The sequence below is a fragment of the Pipistrellus hanaki genome (assembly GCF_964339955.1).
Source record: "Pipistrellus hanaki genome assembly, chromosome: 19".
In the NCBI taxonomy this organism is placed as follows: Eukaryota; Metazoa; Chordata; class Mammalia; order Chiroptera; family Vespertilionidae; genus Pipistrellus; species Pipistrellus hanaki.
This window is the reverse complement of record NC_140521.1, coordinates 23,735,743-23,757,110: the sequence shown is the minus strand read 5'-3', so window position 1 is coordinate 23,757,110 and position 21,368 is coordinate 23,735,743. Positions and strand designations below refer to the sequence as shown.

Sequence of the window (21,368 nt, the reverse complement as noted above, 5' to 3'; positions counted from 1 at the left end):
CAGGCCTAGGCCACCAGGTGGAGGCCGGGCCCTGGGCACTGGACACTGGGCACTGCGGGCATGACCTTGTGCCTGCAGTGACCCCTCTGGGCGGGGTGAGTGTAGGGGAGAGGGCGCCCAGGGGCCTGAGGGGAGACATCCAGGTCAGGGCTGAGGTCACCTTGCTGGAGATGTGTGACTGCTATTCAAGCTCATGGTGGTAACACTGCCAACTTCCAGCTCCTGTGGAAAGGGGCGGGACCTGCAGGAATGGGACCAATGGGGCCTGCCCTGTCCAAGGGCTAACCATGTCTCCCCTGGAAGGAGGCCCTGGCGCCCCAGTGGCTTGTCCTGGAGCCGGGGAGGGGGGGGGGGGGATGCATCGGATGGGAGGGCTGGGCTTTGGACTAGTCCTCCCATGCTTTGGACTAGGCAGCTATTAGCCAAAGGTCAGCACGCCATGTGATGAAGGCACTGGCCACGAGGTGGCGCTCGCATCCCGGCCACGAGGCCAGCGCTGAAAGCTGGCATGCAACCTGGAGACCCAGGAGCTTGCAGGGCTGAGCACAGAAGAGAGGGCTTCAGCCCAGAGGCCTGGAGCCTGTGGAGCGTGGGGCTCCGTGAGCCCAGGGCGAGAAAGAAGCCTCAAAGTGGGAGCCACGCAAGAACCTGGAGGTGTGGGCATTTGAGAGCAGTTCCCAGCTCTGCCGGACCTAAACCCGACTTGTGAGCGAGGCCCCAGGGAGAACCATCTCGCACATCCCAATGCATCTGTTCAGAGACACTTGGCAGGGCCTGTGGGCGGAGCTGGAGGGAGAGGGTCCTGGGGAGGAGGCTGTTTAGCACAGAAAACCGCAGGAGACTCCGAAAGCCCCCCCTGCAGTGGAAGGTGGAGCAGGCCACAGGCGGGCCCAGGGGAGGAGCACGGCCTAGCAGAGCCCTGGGCACTGCGCAGGGCAGTGGGGCGGTGAGCAGAGACCCTGTGTGTGTCCTGCTCCTCACTGCTGCTCCACACCCTCCCGATGGTCACACAAGGACCCCTCCTCCCAAAGCAGTGCCCTGATACCCCCACACACTGCCAGTCCAAGGGCAGCCTCAGCAAACCCGTCTTTCAGAGCTGCCCAGAGAGCTGCTGAGCCTCCAGGTCACCGTGAGCCCCCGGGTCACCGTGACCTCCCGAGTCACCGTGACCTCCCGGGTCACCGTGAGCTCCGGGGTCACCGTGAGCCCCCGTCCAGGTCACCGTGAGCCCCCGGGTCACCGTGACCTCCCCGGTGACCGTGACCTCCCCGGTAACCGTGAGCCCCCGTCCGGGTCACCGTGAGCCCCCGGGTCACCGTAAGCCCCCGGGTCACCGTAAGCCCCCGGGTCACCGTGAGCCCTGGGGTCACCGTGAGCTCCGGGGTCACTGATGAGCATGCTGTGGCCACACAGCTCTATCTGGTAACAGCGCCCTTTTACCAGGACCCTCTGCACTCAGTTTCTTAGTCCAAAGGAGTGACTACCAGTGAACTCTTATGTCGGATGGCAGGCCAGCCATGGGGGTAGAAGACATGGCCCCACAGTCACAACCAGTAAATTCAGTTCCTTCGGCCCTCGGACTCTTCTCTGGTTCCAAGGCCAAATCCTGCTTAATCCGTGGTGACCACGCCTCCACCTGCTGGCTGGATGCTAGTGCTCACCTCTGTCCTGACCCAGATCCCGTTTGAAACCGGAGCCAGGGACCTGGTGTGGCCCAGGAGGCGAGGTCACTAGCCTCAGGCGCTGTGGCACGTCTGCATCAGAGCCCGAGTCCTATCTCTCCGGCACCAAGGCTGGTGATACAGGAAGTCCTGGTCATTGTTGGCCATGACATTTCAGGAAGAGCAGATTAGCTCAGTCCAGTCTGATCAGCATTTGGCAAAATCTAGTGAAGCAAGTGTTCTGATTGCTGAGGGTTTAACGGGGATGTGCTTAACGCTTAGCCAACTAACGCCTCAGACAGGGTCCAGATGCCACTCAAACTGATAAATCCAACTGCATAACCGTTTTCAGGACTATCTCCTGTTGTTTTCAATTCTACCTTAACGGTTGCCACTCGTAGGCGCCCCGACCAGGGGTCAAATCTGAAACCTAGGGATGTGCTCTGACTGGAAATTGAACTCACAACCTTTTGGTGTATGGAATGACACTCCAAACAACTGAGTCACACTCTTTCATGTATTTACTGATCCTTAGATAGCCTTTTGTAAAACAGCTCTTTAAGTCTTTTGCCTATTTTTAATTGGGTTATTATTTTTACTGATTTGTAGAAGTTTTTTATTTGTCATGAATATGTCTTTTGTTGAATATGTATATTGTGAATATGTTCTCCTAGTTTTTAGTTTACCTTACTAAAGTTCTTCATGTTAATGAAGTCCAGTGTAGCAATCTTTTATTCCATGGACAGTGCTTCTTTGTGAACTTTTTAAGAAATCTATCCTATCCCAATTCATAAAGATAGTTACCTATTTTTTTCCTAGACACTCTGTGGCTTTACTTACCACAAGTAGGTTTATGAGTTATTTCAAATTAATTTTGTGTATGGTGTGAGAAAGGAAAAGAAATATTTTTTTCATATGAATGCCCAATTCATATGATCAAGAATCATTTATTATAAAACAATCCTTTCCCCCACTGAATTTTTGTTGGGCCTTTCCTAGAAACACGTTATCTCATATTCTTTCTGGGTCAATTTCAGTGATCTTTTGGTCTATCTTTGCACCACACTATTTGTATTTGTTTGATTTGCTATCACTGTGTAATGTTAAACCAACTTTGCATTCCTATAATAAACCCAACTTGGTTTTGATTTATTATCTTATTTATATATTGCTGAATACAACAAAGGAGTTGTATTCAATTTGCTGATTTTTTTGTTTGGAACTTTCTGAGAGAAAATAGACTTGGGTAGAATTTATCAGCTCTATCCCACTTAAGATTGGGGTTTTCTTTGTGAGATGGTTTTTACTTACAGAGTTGATTCCTTAAGTAGATATAGGATTGTTCATATTTTCTATTTTTTTCTTACATACCTTTTAATAACGAGTTTTTCTGGAATTTATTTATCTCCTCAAAATTTTAAAATATTAGCCTAGTTATTGGCAAATTGTGTAGTGGTTAGTGGGCTCTGTGTCTGTCACTGGAGAAGTGTGGACTCTTGTGTATGTTAACTGCCTGGCCTCACAGGAGTGCTGGGGTCTTTGCTGTGGTTGGGTTCTCGTGCTGTTGGGCTTGAAGAGTCAAACAAATCTTCCCAATTTACAATCTTCCTTCAGATGTGCTAATGCCTTCAACCAGGCTCTGGTATTAAATTAAATCCTGGCTCAGAGCTCTTAATCCCTTAATCTGAGGGTTTATTATTTCTGTCCTAATTTTAGTTCCATGTTGTTTTCTTTTTGGGATTGCCTCAGTGTTACTCAACCATATCACCTGTAAGTAGCTGAATTGTTTTCCAGAAGTATTGCACATTGACTCTTACCTACAGCATCAGAGTTCACCTCCCGGAGCTCTCCTGCTCTGATCATGTCCATTAGACAAGAACCCTCCGCGCCAATCTAACAGGCCCCACATGGCAGGAGCTGAGTTGGAAGCAATACACACTACAGCTTCCCTCCTGGCTCAGTCCTCTGAGTCTTACAGTCTAAGAAGACATGTTCTTTGCTCATAACACTCAATTTCTTGTTAAGGAATGGCTGCAAAAACCCGACTCACTTCTGTGTGACCGCATGCCCAAAGTTTCAAATCAAAATATGTCACCTATTTAAAATATATTGCATCATAAAAATCTTACCAAGTCACTCACCCATTCAACAAATATTTATTGATCACAGCTTAGGAACTAAGAACTGTTCTACGCCCTAGGTTTATGGCAATAAACAATAAGGCACAATCCCTGCTGTCTGGAGCTCTTTGCGTTCAATGCACTAACTCAGTGGTCAGCAAACTCACTAATCAACAGAGCCAAATATCAACAGTACAACGATTGAATTTCTTTTGAGAGCCAAATATTTTAAACCTAAACTTCTTCTAATGCCAATTCTTCAAAATAGACTCGCCCAGGCCATGGTATTTTGTGGAAAAGCCACACTCAAGGGGCCAACGAGCCGCATGTGGCTCAAGAGCCATGGTTTGCTGACCACTGCTTGACTAACTCCTATTGAGTTGGACATTCAATACTGCCCCTTTATAATATTTCAATATTTAAAATCAGAGGTGGTGTAGAAAAGAAAAGGCTTATGATCAGCTGTTCATACGACAATCCTTGACGCTTTGAAGGTGGGTGAGGTGTTTTTGGAGAGTCTGCAGCTGCACAGAGCCACGCCTGTGAATGACAGGGGTGACGCCATTGGTGAAGAGCATCTATCTAGCGCCCGGATAAAATACTGAGGCTGACTGCTCTGTGGGACTGGGTGCCACCTGAAGGCAGGGACGCTGACCCGTTCACCCCTCATTTCCCAGCAGCTGGCACACTGCCTGGCATAAGTGGGTCTTTAATGTAATTAAAAGCCACTCCCTTGGGAATCTCATCTAGTGTCTTTGCGATCAAGACAGAAATAACTCCCAAATGTATAACTCCAATGCAGAATTTGCCTCTGATATTCAATTGCCTTCTCATCTTACCTGGCTGTCTTCTAGATATCATTAACTCAATATGTTCAAAATCAAGTTGTTTTTTTTCCTTCTCTACCCCACTCCCAAACTGTTGCACCCACAGTCTGCCCACAATCAGTCAATGACAGCTTCACCTTTCCCTGACAGTTGCTCATGGTCAAAATCTTGAAGTCATCCTTGACTCCTTTCTTTCTCTTACCTCCTCTTCCTCCTCTTTCTTCTAAACTATATTTTTATTGATTTTAGAGAGGAAGAGAAAGGGAGAGAGAAATACCAATGACTAGAGAGAATCATTGATTGGCTACCTCCTGCATGCTCCCTACTGGGGATCAAGCCCACAACCTGAGCACATGCCCTGACCAGGAACCATGACCTCCTTGTTCATAGGTTGACACTCAACCACTGAGCCATGCCAGCCAGCAGCACATATTACATTGGCAGCACATGTACTGAAATCGGAACAATACAGAGATTAGCATGGTCCCTGTGCGAGGATGACAGGTACATTTGTTATATGCCTAAGCAACTGTTACCACCAGCCAACTGGCGGACCAGCTGATAGCTATGACGCACACTGACCACCAGGGAGCAGGCACTCAACAATGGAGCTGCCCCCTAGTGGTCAGTGGACACCCACAGCCAACCTCCTGCAATTCCATCCTCCTCCCGCCCCCCCCACTGGCTTCAGTCCCTCCTCCCTGCCAGTCACCCCCAGTTGCCAATCAGGTGGAGGGACCCCATCTGTACATGAATTCGTGCACAGGCCTCTAGTATCCTATATAATAAAAGCCTAGCCCTAGCTGGTTTGGCTCAGTGGATAGAGCATCAGCCTGCGGACTGAAGGGTCCCAGGTTTAATTCCAGTCAAGGGCACATGCCCAGGTTGCAGGCTCGATCCCCAGTGGGGGCATGCATGAGGCAGCCAATCAATGATTCTCTCTCATCATTGATGTTTCTCTCTTTCTCCCTTCCTCTCTGAAATAAATTAAAAATATATGTAAAATAACAATAATAATAAAAGCCTAATATGCACATTGTTCTACCAGGAGTTCGTCTGCTTGCTATGCTGTGTGCTATGCTGTGTGCAGAACAACAACAGCGGGACCATGGCAGGATGGTGGAGCTGGTGAAGGGGCAGTGCCCGGATACAGCAGAGTGCTTGGTGGGGCTGGGGGACTACAAGGCTGAGGGTGCAAGCTGGGGCTATGAACCTGGGGGCCCAAGCTGGGGCCCAATCCCCACAGGCCACCCAGAGGGACCCCACCCATGCATGATTTCATGCACTGGGCCTGGTGCATGAAATCATACATGGGTGGGGTATCCCTCAGTCTGGCCTGCCCCCTCTCACAGTCCAGGAGCCCTCAGGGGCAGGAGGCGATCCGGTGATCAGGGGAAGTTGACACCCCATCACACCTCTGCTGCTGCCACTGCTGGCAGTGCAAGCCTCAGCCGGCCCTGGTTACTTGAGCTTTGGGTGGCCTTGGTCAGCTGGGGCACTGAGGGGACTGGAGGACTCTGAAGGCAGGTGCACAGAGCAGTTGCCTGCCACCCCAGCAGGGCTGAGGGGACTGGGTGCCGAAATCTTGTGGCTGTAGGCACTGCCATCTTTGAGTGTGTGGCAGTCAATTAGCATATTCCCTCCTTATTATATAGGATACACACACACACACACACACTGAGTGGCTAGATTATTATGTGTTTAGAGATCATAATAATCTGGCCACTCAGTGTATATTTTTATGGCTCTACCTTCAAAATCTGTATTTCCAGATATTGTCTACTTCTTGTCTCCACTACTTTTCCTGGGTTGAGGCCACCATTACAACTTGTTTGTATTTTTATAAGAGTCTCCTGACGTATCTTTCAACTTCTACTTTTGCCACAAAACAGAGGCTGGTCTGTTTCCCCACAACCGCCAGACAGATCATGTAACTTAAGCATAAGTCACATCATGTAACTCTTCCAATGGCTTCCCCAATTGCTCAGGGCAAATTCCTTAAAACATATTTTGTCCCAACCACATTTTCTTCCCTCCCTTCAGCTCATTGTTCCAGCCACTCACTGCCCTCCTGGCTGATCCTTAAATGACAGGGCATGAGGCTCAGGACTCAGGGCCTTAGCACTTACTGTTCCTTCTGCATGGAATGATGTTCCCAAAAGGGCTCTTGCTTAAGGTGACCAGACGTCCCGCTTTTGGAGGGACAGTCCCGATTTTTAACAATTTGTCCCAAGTCCTGCGGTGTTTTAAAAAAGTCTCGATGTGTTAAAAAAAAAAAAAAAAAAAAAAAAATCCCGATGTTTGACTTTACTCTTGCTTCCTTGCCTCAAAGGTCACCTTTCTTGACCATCCCATTAAAAACTGGACCACGGAATAGCTCTTATTCTTCAGGAAACAGGGAAGCCGTGATTAGAAACGCAGAGCTAAACCAACAACCTGCATTCTTTCCTCCAGAACCCAGTGCCTCCCCCGTGCAAGGGTAGCGTGGAGAGCTCCCTTGCGGCAATCTTCCTTGTAAGGGATTAAGAGCCATAAGAACAGAGTGTGATTGGCTCAGCTCCCTGGATTTGCGGCTTTGAGGCGGCTTTGCCTAGGGAAAGAGCACTGGCTCCCCGGTCGCTGCAGGCGCCCGGAACCCAAAGTCAGGGTCTCGGTTTCCGCCCGGAAGGCTGCTTGCGCTGCTCAGGCCGCTCCCGGAGGAAGCTGCGCTGGTGCCAGGGTGACTGCGCAGGCGGCGTGGGCGGGGCCGCAGTCCTGGCCGGAAACAAGGCGGGCGGGTACGGAAGCGGAGGAGAAGGGGCTGCGGGGAGGGGGCGGGAGGCTGCAGGCCGGGAAGGCACGGCCGCGGGCCTGGGAGCGTGTCTTTGGGAGAAAGTGGCCAGAAAGCGCGGCCCGAGGAGTTATGGGGGAGGGAGGGTGGGTGACCGCCCTGGGTGCGCTGTGGGGAGGGAGGGTGGGTGACCGCCCCTGGGTGCGCTGTGGGGAGGGAGGGTGGGTGACCGCCCCTGGGTGCGCTGTGGGGAGGGAGGGTGGGTGACCGCCCTGGGTGCGCTGTGGGGAGGGAGGGTGGGTGACCGCCCCTGGGTGCGCTGTGGGGAGGGAGGGTGGGTGACCGCCCTGGGTGCGCTGTGGGGAGGGAGGGTGGGTGACCGCCCTGGGTGCGCTGTGGGGAGGGAGGGTGGGTGACCGCCCTGGGTGCGCTGCGGGGGAGGATGGAGCTGTGGACTGCGTTCCTAACCCTGCCGGTCTCCCTGGGAGGCCTCGCCTCCGTCCCTCCGGCCCAGGGATCTTCTTTCCGGGGTGGGGACACTCCAGGTAATGTGTGTGGATATGGGTGAGAGAGACGTTACCAACTTGCCAAAATAAACGTGGCATTCTTTTTGTTTTTTAATCCTCATCCAAGGAGTGAGGATGTTTTTTCCATTGATTTTTAGAGAGTGGGAAGGGGAGGGGGGAGGGAGAGGAGAGAGAAGCATCCATTGGCCCCCTTCCACAGGCGCCCCCACCTGGCTGGGAATTGAACGTGCAAGGAAGGTACCTCACTTGACCTGGATCTGACCTGTCCACTGGCCCACGCTGTGACCATTGAGCAACTGGCCAGGGCTGTGACATTCTTTTTTTTACATAATGCACAAAATGCTGTATCCTTTGATGGTATTAAAGTATTCTATAATTAGATCAATGCTAATGTCAAACACCAAAGAGTTGGGGATCAGTAACTGACAGTCTGGGAATAGAAGGCCTTACGCAGTGTAGATGCAAATAATTGATCTATTTTTATTGCTCTTGCAATGCCCAAATTCCAAGAATGTAAGTAGTTTGCAAGCACTCACATTGAGTGAAGGGATTTGTAAATTAGATTTAGGATGAGTTTTTGAAATTATATTGGGCCATATATATAAATGATTTTCTGATTCAGACTCTACGGTCTGAGGGGAAATCATTGAAACTACTTAGAAGATGATGCATTTCTTTTCATTAGTAAACACTTAAGATTTTTTTTTTTTTTTTTTTTTTTTTTTTTTTTTTTTTTTTTTTTCCGAGACAGTTTGGCTCAATGGATAGAGTATTGGCTTGGGGACTGAAGGGTCCCGGGTTCGATTCCGGTAAAGGGCATGTACCTTGGTTGCGGGCATATCCCCAGTAGGGGGTGTGCAAGAGGCAGCTGATCGATGACTCTCTCTCATCGATGTTTCTAACTATCTCCCTTCCTCTCTATACAAAATCAATAAAAATAAAAATAAAATAAATTTTAAAAAGAGTTTTTAATGTGTTGTGATAGCTTAGAGCAGTGTTTCCTAACCTCATGATGAGAATCACCTGGTGGAGTTGTTAAAATACAGATTCCTGAATCCCAACTAAGAAGTGCTAAACTAGAATTTTTGGGAACATATAGGTAAAATTGTATACTTAACTAGTGCTCTAACACAGATGTTATATACAGAGCACTAAGTTAGGAATGCAATTTTACCTATATGTTCTCAAAAATTCTAGTTTAGCACTTCTTAGTTGGGATTCAGGAATCTGTGTTTTAACAACTCCACCAGGTGATTCTCATCATGAGAGAAGGTTGGGAAACACTGGCTTAGAGGTTTGGAAGAAGGAATGTTAGAAAGATTGAGGGCTCTTAGGAGTATTTGCCGGAGATTTGCTTCATTTGATCTTTGCACAGTACCTTACAGGTCGCCACGTGCTTCCTTGCCCAGTATGTGATCGCCTCCTGTACCAGCCTGTGCCTATCTAGGACGGGCATGAAGGCCCACTGATTGAGGTTGCCAAAGTCACACAGGTGTAAAGTGTTGAGCCAGGACTTGAACCTGAGTCTTCTGGCTCCGGTGCTGATTTTACCCCAACACACTTGCCCTTTAAAGTAGAGACTGCCATTCTGTCCTGCACGACCTTGATAAGTGAGGCCACCTTCCCACTGGGAGTGCTGGGCCTGCTCTAGTGACACGCCTTCCAGGCAATCTATATATATAAAAGCCTAAGCGACCGTTAGGGCCAGACGACGGGTCTGGCCAGTCTCTGATGCGCACTGACCACCAGAGGGCATATGCTCAGTCCGCAGGCCGATGCTCTATCCACTGAGCCAAACCGGTTTCGGCGCACACACACTTTTCTGGGTAAGTACCTAGAAGTGAGATTACTGACTCGCAGGGTTCACATATCCTCGCTAATGTCACACCCTTTTCCCAAGTGGCCGCACCCCCGCTCCCAGAAGCAGTGGAGGGTCTGCCCCCACCACCCCACCCCCCAGCCCCGGAGCCCAGCGCCCCACGCCCCTGCCCTCGGTGAGCGGAGTGGTACCCGGGGCTGTAACGCGTCCTCCCCGGTTTGTACGGCGTGCAGCGCCTTTACCATCAGCAGCCAGTGTTCGCTGGTCACTGGGTTTCTTTGTGAAGTCCCTGCGCAGTGTTCGCCCATTCTGGCGCCGGACTGTTTCCTTCACCTGCGGTTCTCACGGATCCCGGCATTGTTTGTCGCAAACGTCGCCTCCCGCGCGCCGGCCCGCTGTCTTGCGCGCCGGGGAAAGTCGGGGCGAGCAGCCGCCCCCACACCTGCGGGGCTGCCCTGCGGCCGCAGCGGCCCAGCCACCCGCCTCCCGGACGGCGGGGGTCAGGGCGGGGCGGCCGCGCGGGCCCCTCCCCGGAGCGCGTCTCCAGGGCAGCGGCGCGGGGCGCGGGGCGGGGCGCACGGTCTCCAGGGCAGCGGGGCGCGGGGCGCGGTCTCCAGGGCAGCGGGGCGCGGGGCGGGGCGGGGCGGGGCGCAGGGTCTCCTGGGCAGCGGCGCGGGATGCGGGGCGTGGCCGGGGCGGGACCGCAGGCGGCGCGGGAGGATGCGGCCGGAGCTGAGCGCCGGGCAGGTGACGGGCGGTTGCACCGGAACAGGCGGGCGGCGCGCCCCGGGAGGAGGGCGGCCACACGGGGCTGGGGTGGGACCCTGGGAAGCCCGGAGGGAGGGAACCGATGGGGTGAGAAGGGCTCAGAGCGTTAGGACCCCGCCCGCCCGAGGCTCCGGGGCCCTACTTCCGAGCCGCTCGTCCTGGCAGGTCACGGCCAGACCCGGCCCCAGGCCCCGGGCCGTATGCCGCCCTGGCCGCCCGCCGTGCCCATCAGAGGTGAAGGGAGCGCACAGACCCGAGCGCCGGTGGCCGCGTGGGCCTGTCCGGGGCAGAGCCACTCCCCTCCGCTCCCAGGGCGAGCGCAGCGGGCGTCTACCCCCCCCCCCCCCCCCAGCCTGGCCGGCCGGCGGGCTGCACCGCCTGAGGCCCGGAGCTGGCGGCTCCCAGGCGAGGCCCCGCGGCCTGGGTCCTCCGTTCCCTGGCCTCTGGGTCAGAAGGTCAGACACTCAGTGGGAACGTGCCCCGCTGGGAGCCACTGCCCTCCAGGGCCGCCCCTCCCCGGGGAGTCCCCGCCACCCGAGCGGGGCCAGGCACAGCCCTCCGCAGGCCAGCCTCTGGCTTTGCCTCCTCGTGTCTCCCAAACTTCACTAATCCCTTAACCAAAAAGTGCGGTCTTCCATGGACATTTTTTATTGATTAACTTCAGGAGACACTATCTCACTTAAGAAAAGAAGGGAAATTGGAGAGAATAATTTCATGAAGGAGCATTTCCAAGTTGAAATGTAACAATTATCTTAAGCTTCTTTAAGATCCCAAGTACAGTGACTTGAAGTCTTAGGGCAGCGTTTTTCAACCGCTGTTCCGCGGCACACTAGTGTGCCGCGAGATGTTGCCTGGTGTGCCGTAGGTGCAGACAAGACAAGAAATTTATAATTTTTCACTATTTTGTTTACTTAATATTTCATAATAAAGTAATTATAAAATACTTTCTTTGTGTTTATTTGATTCCTATTCAAGAGAATTACTTTATATATAGTCAATATAGGCACAGAGTTAAATTTTTTAACATTTTCTAATGGTGGTGTGCCTCGTGATTTTTTTCATGAAACAAGTGTGCCTTTGCCCAAAAAAGGTTGAAAAACACTGTCTTAGGGTAACACTGGAGTTTTAAAACTTCCAGTTACTTGATGCATTTGCTGCTTTGTAAAAATATCCTAAAAAGCAGCAGTTGATCGGCTTCCCAGCATTAAAATAATACAGTAGAATGAAATAGATGTGTTTTTAAAATAAGACTCAATACAGCAAACCAGTCTGCTGTTAGACAATAACGTGTAAATATGTGGCTTTGTCTGTTTTGTTAATGAGGTGCTTTCCTCCATGGAATAGATGGTGTTCCCTAGCAACAGAGTCAACAAAGCAGTGCTAGACTACGAATGAGGCCGTGTGTTTACATTAAAATTGGGATCTGCCAAAACACAAGAGCAAGCCCTTAAAACGACTTAGAGGGACCCTGATGCTGAAGGTGCCGCTCCCTGACCCGCAGGAAGCAATGTGGCCTCAGGCAGAGCTAGCAGCCGGGAGAAGTGCCAGGTGAGATGGGAGGAAGCACCTCCAAACTCTCCTCAATCTGATGGGAACTCAGAGCGCCTTCCCAGAGTGCCTCAGGGTCTGACAGCCCTGAGACAGGGAGGGCGCGGGGTGGGGGGAATGACCCTGCGCCCATTAGAGCAGATCCCAGTGCCATCCAGGCCGGTCCCCCAGCACTCCCAGGGCAGCCTCGAGCAGGCGGCCTCTGCCCCGCTGCACTACTCAGCGGTGGCATTCACACCTGCCACACTCCTGTTGAACAGTTTGAATCATATATATATATGTATATATATATATATATACATATATATATATACACACACATATATGCGCATAATATGCAAATCAACCAGATGGCAGAACGACCGGTCAGTATGATGCATACTGACCACCAGGGAGCAGACTCTCAATGCAGGAGCTGTCCCCAGTCCACAGGCCTCGATTGCCCTATAGGGACCTGCTGGCCAAGCTCTTGGTTCCTGCCCCTGGCCGGCAGGCTCTGATCGCCTGATGGGAAACGGAGAACGGAGGGGAGGTAGTAGCAGATGTGGTCGGTGGGGAGCGGGGCCAGCTCCTGGCAGCCAGGGAAGATTGGCCCCGATTGCAGGCCAGGCCTAGGGACCCTCCCCGTGCAGATTTTGTGCGCCGGGCCTCTAGTTTTTCTACTAAAGTCGCTGAGGTTGATCCCGTGGCTGACCTCACCTGGTTACACACGCCTGTCAGCAGCAGCCTGCGTACCAGCAGGTCTTCCACTGAGGCACCGGCGTGGGCCAGGGCCCCAGCATCCTTCCCTCCGGGCAGTGAGGGCTGTGGAAACACTCACCCCACCCCATGCTGTGCACATGCAGCCCGGGCCCTGTTTCTCTCTCCAGGCATACAACGGGATAGGGCACATTTGTATCTGTGCCCTGTGTATAGAAACAGGTGCCACAGTCCTGGCCAAGTTACCCCGTGGCCTGCCCAGGCCTGCCGGCCCCGGGCCCTGGAGCTGCCCCTGACCCTCGCTGGTTAGCCCAGCCTCAGACGTGCTCCTGGAGAGAGAGAGGGCTCCACAGACCCTCCTCACACACAGAGGGAGCACACCAAGCCTCGGCCATAGAACACAGTTCCTGTCCTGTCTGCAGGTTACTACCGTGGGGATTAAAGACTTGACTAGTCACAGAGTAACAGAAACATCACTATTTTAGGTAACGCTCTTGTGAACCACAGCTCGAAATATTCAGCCACAACGTGAAGCTGCCTGCCAACAAGAGTTTCCTGGTGATTTTTGTGTTTTTTCAAGATGAGCCATGGTAGGTTAATTCCCAGGCTGTCCATTCGATCTCCTGTGCATCGTGCCAGCCTGAAGGCCCAGGCCGCAGCATCACCTTTTAAGAAAGAAGACTTACCTCTGATTTCAAAGGATTCCCTGGAAGCCGACTCGGAGAGCCTCAGTCAGGAGGGCTCCTCTCAGGCCGAGCGTGGAGCGCAAATCCGGGACAGCGCCATGGAGCGGGACAGCCTGGAGGACAGCTCTCCGGGGGACAGCCTGAGCGAGACGGAGGAGGAAGCCAGCAGCAAGGCGGCCCAGGCGGCCAGCAAGGACAGCCGTGCCCAGGACAAGGGCGCAGGCGGCAGGTCAGCAACTGGCTTGTTAGCAGTGGGGTCTCCGAGGCATGTTGTTAAGTGGTGACAGGTACCGTGCCACCAGGGTGAGGAGGGCGCTCACAGGGAGCACCCTGCAGTGTGAGATGGGTCTAAGGACAATGGGGGCCAGGTTATCGGCCACAGTTTTTTTGTTGTTTTTTTTTTAATTAAAAAAAAAATGCAAAAGACAAGGAGCCTGGCAGGATAACTCAGTTGGTTAGTGCATCGTCCTGATTCACCAAGGTTGCGGGTTCGACCTCCAGTCAGGACACATACAAGAACCAATTAATGAGTGCATAAATAAGCGGAGCTATCACCTGCAAGAATAGCTGCATTTTTATTTATTTACTTTTAAATATATTTTATTGATTTTTTACAGAGAGGAAGGGAGAGGGATAGAGAGTTAGAAACATCGATGAGAGAGAAACATTGATCAGCTGCCTCCTGCACACCCCCCACTGGGGATGTGCCCGCAACCAAGGTACATGCCTTTGACTGGAATCGAACCCAGGACCATTGAGTCCCCAGGCTGATGCTCTATCCACTGAGCCAAACCAGTTAGGGCAATAACTGTATTTTTATTGTTGAAGGTTATATGCAAAAGACAAGGAAAAGTATTCATAGAGGCGTCTGCTTTCCTTATGCTCCTCATTTTCTGTCCATCTCCCAAGTGTCTCCCCTGCTGTGGCTTCACCCTGGAGACACCCAGAAGGTGGTACAGAAAAATGCCACCTTGGAGAGGGCGGTCTTGCTTCAGGCCAGGCACTGCTCTTTAGTGTACAATGTTGTGTACAGTGATTGGCTGTCTCCTGCATGCCTCCTACTGGGGATGGAGCTTGAAACCGGGCAGGTGCCCATGACTGGAATCGAACCTGGGACCTTTCAGTTCACAGACTGACGCTCTATCCACTGAGCCAAACCAGCCAGGGCGCATCTCACTTTTTCTCACCCGTTAAATAAACCAGCCTCTCTCTCACGATTGCTATAAATGTCAGTATCTCCCAGGGCTTACAGAATCATATAAAGATTCAATTTCTAATAATCAGTATTGATGGAGCATTAACTTTATGCTAGATGCTGCCAAAAAGTATAAGAATAAATTTGTGCATTACTCCATTGTAATGAAAATATAAATGATATCATAGAGAATAGAAGTTAAAAGGTATTGATTAGAAAGAGGTTTTAGTGTGGTGGTGAAGTGCATGGAGTCTAGAACAGACCATCCGGTTCACATTTGGCCAAGTCCACTTAATCTCTCTGGCCTCAGTTTCTCCATCAGTAACAATGGGATAATAATAATGGCTACCTTACAGAGTTATGATGCCAATATATATATATGCATTGAGTGGCCAGATTATTATGATCTCTGAATGCATAATAATCTGGCCACTCAGTGTGGTGCACGGGTGGGGGCCAGCTGGTTTGACCTGAAGGGTGTCCCCAGATCAGGGTGGGGGTTCCCTTGGGGCATGGGGCAGCCTGAGCAAGGAGCCTGTGGTGGTTTGCAGGCCAGCCACGCCCCCTGGCGACCAAAACGGAGGCTCTGGTATCTGGAATGTATTTACCTTCTACAATTGAAACTATAGCCTTGAGTGGAGGCCTAGACGGGCAAGGACAGGCAGAAAGCTTGGCTCTTCTATTGCCTGGGAAACCCAAGCCTCCCTCCTGCTCTCTGTGACTGTAGCCATCTTGGTTGGGGTTAATTTGCATATTCACTCTGATTGGATGGTGAGCATGGCTTGTGGGTGTGGCTTGTGAGTGTAATGGAGTGATGGGTAATTTGCATACTACTCTTTTATTAGGTAGGATAGAGGCTCAGTGCATGAATTAGTGTATGGGTGATTCTGGCCAGCCTGGCCAGGGGGAGGCGACATAGGCAGTTGGCTGGCCTGCCTGCTGGTCGAACTCCTGATCGAGGGGACAATTTGCATAGGGCATGGCTGACGGAAGCCAAGGCTGTAGGCTCCACCCTGAAACCGCCCCATCAGGGAAGCTGCAAAAATGCCAAGACAAGGAAATAGATCACAAATGGAAGAAATGGAGGACAAAAAGCAACTGGATATAGAGTTCAAAACCACACTTATAAGGTTGTTCAAGAATCTCCTAGAAAAGGCCGATAAAATAAACGAGACCTATGAGGATATGAAAAGGGATCAACTGGAAATAATAAGGGATCAACAAGAAATAAAGAATACATTGTCTGAAATAAAAAATATTATACAGAGTCCTAAAAACAGAATGGAAGATTGCAAGAATCAAGTCAAAGATTTGGAACATAAAGAGCCAGAGGAAACTCCTCCGCAGAAGCAAGAAGGCAAGAGAATCCAGAAAGTTGAAGATAATGTAAGAAACCTCTGGGACAACTTCAAGCGAACCAACATCAGAATTATGGGGGTCCCAGAAGATGAGAGAGAGCAAGATATTGAAAACATACTGAAAGAAATAGTGACAGAAAACTTCCCCCACCTGGTGAAAGAATTAGACTTACAAGTCCAGGAAGCGCACAGAACTCCAAACAAAAGGAATCCAAAGAAGACCACACCAAGACACATCATAATTAAAATTCCAAGAGCAAAAGACAAAGAGAGAATATTAAAAGCAGCAAGAGCAAAGCAGGTAGTTACCTATAAAGGAGCACCCATATGATTGTCAGCTGATTTCTCAACAGAAACCATGCAGGCCAGACTGGAATGGCAAGAAATATTCAAGGTGATGAATAGCAACAACCTACAGCCAAAAATACTCTATCTAGCAAAGCTATCACTCAGAATCGAAGGCCAGATAAAGAACTTCACCAATTAAAAAAAAGCTAGAGGAGTTCATCACCACCAAACCAGAATTATATGAATTGCTGAAGGGGGTTCTTTTGGAAGAGAAAGTAAATAAAGATAAAAACTATGAACAACAAATACGTAACTATCAACAAGTGAATCTAAAAACCAGAAAAATTAAAAAAAAAATCTGATGAACAATATTAACTGGTGAATATAATAGAATCAGAGGTATGGAAGGGGGGTGAACTGACGATTCTTGGGGAAAAGGGGAGAGGGGGATGTGGGAAGAGACTGAACATAAACTGTGCACCTATGGATGAGGACAATGGGGAGTGGGGAAAGGGCAAAGGGTGGGGTGGAAACCTGGTGGAAGGGAGCAACGGAGGGGGGGGAAAGGAACATCTGTAATAATATGAACAATAAAGATTTAAAAAAAAAAAAAAAGAAAAGAAAAGAAAAAGGAAAAAAAAGAAAAAAAGCAGCTCTAGCTAGTTCGGCTCAGTGGATAGAGCATCAGCCTGCGGACCAAAGGGTCCAGGGTTGGATTCTGATCAAGGGCATGTACCTCGGTTGCAGGCTCCTCCCCGAGTCCTGGTCCTGGTAGGGGCTCTTGCGGGGGCAACCAATCAATGTGTTTCTCTGACATCGCTGTTGCCCTCTGTCTCTTCTACTCTCCCTAAAAATCAATGGAAACACCCTCAGGTGAGGATTACAAAAGAAAAAGAGGGAAGAACAGAATTAGAGTGAGGTGTGCGGCATAGTAAGGAACACTGAGCAGGCTCAATGGCAGAGCATCTGGACGCGGTGTAGGGCGGGTGGGCTGAGTGGGCCTGAGCTGGGCCATCCAGGTGCGAGACCAGCTCCGGCCACCGACAGGGCCCTCGTCCGGCCGGGACAGGCACGGGGAGGCTCCTCTGAAAGACAGATCGAGCCGGCTCCTGAGTCTCCCGTCCTTTCCATCCTCTGTCTTCCTCTGGGAATATTGAGTGGATTCATGCTCATACGCTTTTTAAGGATCTCAAAGTACAGTGATAACGCTGTCAGAACGACGGGGCTGAGGGCATGGGGCTGGGGAAGGCTTCAGCTGACGCCCGGTGCTCTGGCGGGAGATTGCAGGTTCCGGGAAGGGCAGAGGGCGGAGGGCAGTGGGGAGCAGGGTGCTGCAGGCTGGCACGCTTTGCATTAGGAAGACCACACAGGGACAGAGATTGCCAGACAGTAAAATCTGACAGCCACGGCACCTGTAACAGCAGCAGCAGCTTCTCTGCAGGCTCATCCGTAGCTTCACCCCATTCTTCCCTGAGAGCCTGGCGCCTGCTCCCGCTGCACAGCCAAGGTCAGGCTCACGCTGACTGCATAGAGCTGGGGGGGACATCGGTTGTTTTGCTGTTGATCTTGTGCTTTTTAAAACCCTGACAAAATTCTAACCTACAGAACAGCACCGAGAAGAGTGTCAGAACCCTGACACCGCATTTGTGTCAAATACACTTTTTAAAGGCGTGCAATGTGGCAGGAAACGTTTTCATTTTCCTCCTCAGAGACAGCCGACACATATTCCGCTTGGCAGTCTTCGTTCGTCTCGGTCTCTTCCCCACAAGCTGCGGTTAGTGGGGAAACACATACAAAGCGGGAGAACCGATAGGGCTCGGAGACAGGCAGTGGACACGGCGACCGGCGCTCTAACAGCAGCTGGCGCCAGAGCGCTCGTGAGGGGCCGCGCTGAGGCCTCGCCTGTGCCACGCCCCTGGCCCGGGGCAGCCTGGCGGGGGCCACGCTCCCCACCGTTGGAAAGGTCGTAGATGAGGCTTAAAGAGGCCACGTTACACCCGTGTCTTACATCTGCTGAGTGTGGAGCAGAAAACGCAGGCAATCTGCCTCTGTGCTTTAAGCCTTCTTTTTATTTATTTTATTTGATTTTTCCATCACCATCGAGCCCCTAGGCCAGTGGTTGGCAAACTACAGCTCACGAGCCACAAGCGGCTTGTGAGCCGCGGTTGCTGCTCTGTTAACTAATGAGTTTGCTGACCACTGACCTAGACTCTCAAGTCCAATGATTACGGGCTGTTGTTGTTCCTTGTGATTGAGCACCTTTCCCAGTGGTCGGCAAACTCATTATTCAAGGGAGCGGTTTGCCGACCACGGCCCTCTTCCACCCCAAGGCCACATTTTCCTTTTTGCTCCAGCCGGAGGGAGGCCTGGCCTCCCGGTGAGAAACGGCGGTGGCGGCTTCGTTACAGGAAGGGGAGGCCTTTGCAGAGCCCAGCAACCTGCCTGCACTTTTAAGACGGAGAAACCAAGGCGAGGACCCAGTAAGGGACCTCATTTCCCCAGAGCTGCGTCTTTCCTGTTGGAGTCGATGTGCAGGGACCCAGCTCTCACCTTGCCCTTTACCCAGGGACAATGTGAATCCCACTCAGTACGTTTCAAAATCAAGAATAATATTTACAAAAGTGAAAATGGTGGTTAGGACCCTGGTCTTCTGAGTCAGAGATCCGTAAAGAATGCCGTGTTCCTGCGATGGCTTTGCCTTGGAGAATGGGTCATGGTTTGAACATCAGAGGACACTTCCCCACTAAAGGGAAACAGAAGGATGGCATTCAGCCGAAGAATGCCTCAAAAACAGGATCCGTGTGAGGGGGCAGCTATGCCCCTTCCTCTGCCTCCTGGCGTCTCGGGAAGCTTGGCCAGGTGCATTGTTGCTTGGATCTGGGAGTTTTTGAGCCACGAAGTAGACAAATTCCTACCAGTCTTTCAATATAAATTCAGGAATGCTTTCCTTCTGTAAGGTAGAAGGCATTCTGGGACTGGCAGTTCCAAACATCAGTCATAGTCTTGCCTTAAAACCAAGGGAAATCTCTTTCTTCCGGCTTTTAGACGCGTTTTTAAGCTGCTGATAAGTCACTCGAGCCTGACTCTTGTGTTTTGATGTTACTAGCACCTCCTCAAAGCAATTACTCCCTGTGTCTCACCAAAGCCAGTTCAATGTGAATGGATTAGAGGAGACACTTTTCTTAATGGAAATTGGAGCTGCATTGACTGCAGTGAATGAATCCTGAGCGGAGAGAGGATCTTCACACGATCATCCTTAAGCCCACTCCAGAGCCAGCCCCTGACCCGCGCGCTGACGCAGAGAGAGATCAGTGTCATTCCTAGCGCATTAGGAAGGACCTGCTGAACCTTCACAAAACCTTTGAGAACATCCGAGAGCTGCAGCACAGCCCTGAGGAAGTGTGCTTGTGTATGCATGTAGTCTTGTTTACAAGACCACTCAAATGTAATGTGCCATTTGTAAAACTGTTTGCTTTGTACCTACTATCTCATTTTCCTTTGAGATGCTGTTACCCCCATTTTGCTGCAGGAAGTGAAGCTTTGGCAGTCGGGCCAGTGTGGGTCCTGACTCAGCGGCAGAGCCTGAGCCTCTAAGTCACTAGACAGGTGGTCAAAGGCTGATCGGACAAAGGATTCGATTTACCATCTAATAAAGATACAATGAATTTAACGTGGACTAAACTGAGGCCCGAGTACAGACGCATGTAAAATCATATTTCATTAAAGCCATACAAATATTTACAGGATTCGGCGCCCTCGGAATATGTGAGCATGACTGATAGGTTATTAGGGCAGCGAGGTCAGAGTCCCTGCACGCCCCCCCTTCCCTCAGAGACAGAAACGCTCCCGTCCCTCGAGGTCTGCAAGTGCCTCCTCGGACCACTGGGGGCCGGAGCCTGTAGGGAAGACCCCGTGTCCTGTCGATAAGCCCCCTTGTCCGGAAGTGACCGGGCAGGAGAGGCACAATGAGGAACTATTATAGAAATAAGTGGACTCCTCAGGCTTGTCTGATGTAAGAAAGGGGCTCAGCAATAAGTGCATTTTTACTGTTTGGGGTGGCATGTAATTTTCCCTCTCAAATGCTTCCCTATATGTTGTTTCGGATTAATAACACATGAACCGGTGCAGTAGGGAGTGAGGATTTCTGGGTCTTAAATAGCAGCACTGGCCAGCCCAAATAGATCTGGTAAAGACCAACCACAGCGCTTTCCTCGCCCCTCGGTCCCAGGCGGGTGGCGCTGTGCAGCGCGTGGGGAGCACGGAGCTGGGGCGGGCTGCTCCCCGGAGGCGGAGGCGCAGGGATGGCTGCTGCGCCGCTGGGAAGCACGGTGTTGTCAGGACCACAGGGGCCTTCTAGGGCCGCTTTCCTTTCCCTGGTTTCTGGCAGGGTTCCTCCCCGCTGACTTCTCTTGTCTCCGAGGTGGATTGGAATGCTGGCCGCTCACACATGGCACTCTGTTCCAGGTGACACAGTGTCAGGGGGATGGCCACAGCGTTTTAGTTATTTATTTCAGGTCACGTGGGCATCATTATGTCGGAGACGTGACTTTTGGTTACAGGCCGCAGCCATTTCTGCTTTACAGACCTTCCCTGGCTCGGAAGTTCTGCAGTGGCTAAGCCTGGGGTGCTCCCACTCCTCCCCCAAACAGGCCCGGTGCCATCGGCAGAGGAGTGGCGGGGAGGACCAGCTGTGCCAGGCGGAGTTGTGTCTGATGAAGGCAGGTCCATGGCCCTGGAGGCCACCAGCTCTTTCTGGCTGTTCCAGCAGCGCAGGGACGCAGCACCGGGCTGAAACAAGCAAAGAAATAGTGATTTTGAAACTCTACCAAGAAGAATATAAATTTACATCACCTGCCAGCCAGTCAGTTACCAAGAGGGCTGGGAAGGTTGCTGCCGAGTTCCTAAAGGGACAGTTGAGTTCATGCCTTTCCTGCTTTCAAATGTAGTTCTACTCCGGGACGAGTTGGAAGATATAGAGGCTTTAATAACAAGAATCACCAATGAATTGAATTTAAAGAAAATGCTTTCCCAGCACTTCCTGTGGACTGGAAGAAAGGAAGGCCTGGCCCGGGACTATGTGGGGGGCTTAAGAGCCGCTGAGG

The 21,368-nt window shown here is 51.3% G+C and overlaps 1 protein-coding gene across 5 annotated transcripts in view; it reads left to right on the top strand.

The window, feature by feature from the left end:
• Positions 1–11,747: 11,747 nt before the first annotated feature.
• Positions 11,748–21,368, top strand: part of JHY (junctional cadherin complex regulator) — a 105,374-nt gene continuing 95,753 nt past the window's right edge. For 2 of the 5 annotated variants that reach the window (XM_084868431.1, XM_084868427.1), the window contains exons 1-2: positions 11,748–12,040; positions 13,346–13,654. In XM_084868431.1, the coding sequence (XP_084724557.1) occupies positions 11,964–12,040; positions 13,346–13,654 (386 nt within the window). In that variant the 5' untranslated portion in view covers positions 11,748–11,963. Of the gene's footprint in view, positions 12,041–13,224; positions 13,655–21,368 lie in introns of all 5 variants that reach the window. The other 3 variants (XM_084868429.1, XM_084868428.1, XM_084868430.1) reach the window with 3 other exon arrangements.